This window comes from Oryzias melastigma, linkage group LG17, assembly GCF_002922805.2.
Source record: "Oryzias melastigma strain HK-1 linkage group LG17, ASM292280v2, whole genome shotgun sequence".
NCBI classification, from domain to species: domain Eukaryota; kingdom Metazoa; phylum Chordata; class Actinopteri; order Beloniformes; family Adrianichthyidae; genus Oryzias; species Oryzias melastigma.
The window spans coordinates 16962419-16966935 of NC_050528.1; the positions used below are offsets into that span (position 1 = coordinate 16962419).

General features: G+C 41.5%; 1 protein-coding gene across 2 annotated transcripts in view; it reads right to left on the reverse strand.

The window, feature by feature from the left end:
- scinlb (scinderin like b) overlaps positions 1-4517 on the reverse strand; it is a 16397-nt gene that overhangs the window by 9681 nt on the left and 2199 nt on the right. For both annotated transcript variants that reach the window (XM_024268961.2, XM_024268960.2), the window contains exon 3: positions 3045-3199. In XM_024268961.2, the coding sequence (XP_024124729.1) occupies positions 3045-3199 (155 nt within the window). The remainder of the gene's footprint in view (positions 1-3044; positions 3200-4517) is intronic.

Here is a 4517-nt window from a genome sequence, read left to right on the forward strand (position 1 = left end):
GATTCCAGCTCAGACGAGAAAAACAAAGACGTTCGTGGATCTGTTGGTCTGGAGCGGATAAATCAGAATGGAGCAGAGCAGGGAGACTTTGGCCCCGCCCATGGCAGTTGCTGTGTCACAAAGCTGAACTTTTATAAACTGTGGGTTTTATCTGCTTCTGATCCAAAACAATTAAAACTAGAAAAATTGCATTACCTCCGATAATGCATGTGTGAATGCATATCGCGCTAATGCGGTTGTTGTAAATCGCGTAAATTGCTTAAATTTGCAGTAATTGCTTAAATTGCGTAACGTGTATTAAGTGCTTAAAGTGTGTAAAGTGTGTAAAGTGCTTAGGTTGCATTAACTAGCATTAAAAGCTTAAATTGCGTTAATTCGCGTAAATTGCGTGAAAATCGTAAAAGTTCGTGCATTAATGTCCTGAACGTGCTGAAAGTTTTGATACCAATATTGTGAAAGTTTTAAGGTGCAGTAAAAAGTTTAAAATTTACCCATTGACTTAACATAGGGCTGAAAATTCGCATAAATTGCGTAATATCGCGAAAACTGTAAAATTTGCGAAAACCAAAAATACAAGCAGTAATGTCCTTAACGTGCTGAACGTTTTGATACCAAGATTGTGTAAATCGCATAAAGTGTGCTTGAGTTTTTACGTGCCGAAAAACGTACGGAAGAAAACGTAAATGAAGAATCTCAATAGTGTGAATGCATTGAATGCATTCACACAATAAATATTTAAAGATGCAGTTTTGATCAAAAATTGCTACAGAAACATGTTAAAAACACAATTTTCATTGGAGTGTTTTAAGGCCCCACAAAGCCATGCAGCTTCTCGCTGTTAGAGGTTTGAGATGATTTCATGGGTCACAACTGAATGCAAGGAAAAACTGAAGTTCCTTTGTGCACAGATGAAAATTCTTGAGTGTGCAATGAGCAGCAGGTTAGTGATTAATCTGTGGAGGGTCGTGACTTTAGCTTCAGTGACGCCATCAGGCATTAAGGTCACAGCATGCAAATGACACAATCCTGTGAGGTTGTTTGTGTAAAGAATCCCAAAATAGTTTGTGAAGTAGTTTATTTGATGCCTTTATGGCTCTCATGACAACACCACTACCGGGGGCTAAGGTCAGAGAAACCACACTTAGCAGACACTCAGAAAAGCCTTCAGATAAGTAATGAGCTCAAAGTGAAAACCACGTTCGTGTTCACGTCTTTTCCTGAAAGCACAGTATTCAAAACTCTCGTTCCTCTGAAACAGTCTGTTTCTCTAGGAAACATTAAGAAGGAATTTGGTTAATTGTATTCAGCCAAAGCAGGGCTGGGGGTGGGGAGAAAAGTTTCCTAGACAATGAGAACCAGACGACTGACTGGACGAGTGTGTTTTTCATTATAGCTCTCTTGCAGTGTTCAGACACACCCAGAGGCTGAATTACTGCAGAGCAGCCTCTGAACTTCAGCCTCTCCGGCTTTATTACGAGCCAAAGGTCACTAAATAGAAAATGATTACACAGACTGAGCTTCTCTGTGGAGACAGAGTTTGATGGTGTTCATCTTTACTCAGATCCGTCCTCCAGTCTGCCTGCTGGGTGTGATCAGGAAGCTGTGTACACACCTCCGGATAAATGCAGCTGTCTGCATGTCAGACATGATGTTAACTCAGCATCCTGTGGAGGGCTTACACGCCAACACCTGCTCATGAACGCCGCTGAGGTCAACATCAGTGGGTTTTGAAATGGCTGTAGATTTGACCTCAGAGTATGATTCATTTGACTGCTGGGATCCCTCAGGGCAATAGTTAGGTAAACTGCTGGAGATGGCTTGTGGAGGTGGACCTTCAGTCCACACGATGCCTGGTGTCCCATGTCAGATATTTAAAACAGCTCAGCCTAAAACTACAACAGAAAACAAATCGGCTTCCACCAGAAAGACACATTCAGCTCTGCAAACCTTTTTTCACACGTTTTCTGCACTAAACTTACTACTATTTGAATTAAATTCAAATAACAATTAGTTTTTAGAAGGCTGCTAGAGGTTAAAATCTGGGGAAAGTATGGTGCACTGGGGTTCTGTCCTCTATTTTCATCTCCTCTCCTCTTTTGTTTATTATTTATTTCTCTATTAGTTCTGCATGCCTCTGTTGGTGCAGTGTGATTCATGTGTTGTTCCTTCTTTCTCACTCCCCTCCGGGGAGAGCGGGAGAGACTTCAGTTTCCAGGTGTCCCGTCAGTGTTCCTGTTCCTGGCAGTGGACCTCGGCTCTGGCACGTCTCACATCCCCAACTGTCCCCCAGCCCATCTGGATGAAGCCGGTCTGTCACACTATTTAAACTTGTAGTTGTAGAGTTAGATAAGCTAATTCTTCTTTAACAATCCTGGTACATCGCCTGTCTGTCCGGGAGAGGATCTCTCCTTCATGTGGTTTCTGATTTTTTTCCCAATTTTTAAGGCGTTCTTCCTCACTGAGAAGGAGGGTTTAAGGGCAGGGATGTCAGGTTAACTTAGTTAGTTTAGCAACCAGCTACTGTTTATATTTTATAAGTGCCTTATATCTTTGCATAGTTACCGGTAAGCCCACTGAGACGATTGCATTGTGATATTGGGCTATTAAAATAAAACTGAACTAAATTGAAGTCCTTCCTGTTTTGGAAGCATGGTGAGCCAACTGAAAGAGGTCATACTGTAACAGCAGCACATGAAGTCAGACTCAGATGGACAATGTGAGCTCTGACCAGAAGTCGAGCTCAGGAGTGTCCATGCAGACACTTTGGCTGCTAATCACCGGTCTCTTCTGGTAAAACCACAAACGAAAAGAACTGGTGTGAGAAGACCTTCAGTTAGCTCAAACCTGAAACTTGTGGGTGTTCTTTTTGGGCAGATATATTTTTAACACGCATAAACAACAGCACAGTATAAGAAATCTGCATACAGTATAAGTGTGTTCTTTCTTAAACATTTTTTGAAACAGTCATCCAGCTAAGCTTGTCAAAGATCTGATTCTGTGATTGTTTCATGTTTCCGTCATCCATATTTGCTGGTGAAGGTTACCTGATACTTGATGCCTGACTTGAAGTACCCCAGAAAAGTGTTGGACTCATGGTCCTGCACTTCTCTGAACTGCACTGGCCCCCCACCCAGGTAGTCGTCCATCTGCATGGCAAAGATGGCCGCCGCTCCGCTCTCGTCCTGCGAGCATTCATCACCTGCAAACAGCAAACCACACTCAGGTCTGTGGTTCCACTTTAAACCACCCGTGTTGGCAGCTTCTGCCTCAGATGTGTGTGATTCAGTAATAACCCTCAAAAAGACAACTAACCCATCATTTTTAAGTAGCTGGGGTCATCTGTTTGGCAGAAATTATGAGCAAATATTGTGGATGGTATGTATCAAGATGGGGATAACCTAAAGAATGGTGGCAGAAAATATGGACTGTGATTGGGTTTGTCCACAGTTTCTATGGTGGCCCCACCTGTTTGCCCACATTAGCTTAAGCGGGCACTCGGTGGGTTAGCTAGCTACGCTAGCCAGCTGCCTGGTGGACAGCGTAGGGTGCTAGTGAACTCTTCTGTAACAAGCTTGCAAGCTCCTCTGTAGCATGCTAGCGAGCTCCACTGCAAGTTTTAAAAATGGGCATTCTGCTAGCCTTTTGGATTTTTTTTTCATTTACTATGACTTTTTTAGTTCGTTTTAGAGTTTAGCTAATATTACAGCTACATGCTAGCTGTTTTGGCTAATCTAGGCTTTTTAAAAAAGTTTTTTACGCAGTTTTCTAGATAGAATAATAGTTACATGCTAGCTCTTTTGGCTAATTTAGTTTTTTGTCAGTTTTTTAGGTTATTTGAAGTTTAGTATTTTTTCAGCTACATGCTAGCTATTTTAGCTAACCTATGGTTATTTCTTTTTTTTTATTTTTGGGGGGTAATTTGGCATTTAGATAATATTTTAGCTGGCTATCAGCTATTAACCTCTGCATCTTCAGCTATCAGCACTAGCATCTTCAGTGGCCAAATTCAGCTTACAGCATTTACACTAGCATTATTGCAGGTAATGATATATATCTAGTTCATAAATTTATTAAAAAGTTACAGTTTTAACATTTTAAAAATTTAGTTTTAGAGTGTTCATTAAATGTTTTTCCTGTTCGGCTCGCGACCTACGGTCTGTTTTGGATTCTGGCCCCCTGTGTGATTGAGTTTGACACCCCAGGTTTGATCAGTCTGGATTTGAACTCACTACCTTCCAGTCTCAGGACAGACACTCCACCACAAGAACACTGAGCCACAATAGCTGTTGCTGATAATGATGTAGATCTGCGTATGGACTTCCATCCGCCTCAACTCACAATCTGAACCGTCTATTTATGAAATGATTCCCCAGTGGTTACTAATTAACTAGGATCTTTATTTCCTGTATGTGGATCAGGACACATGTGTAGCTACACATGTGTATATCCACACATGTGTAGCTCCACATGTATATATCCACACATGTGTAGCTCCACATGTATATATCCACGCATGT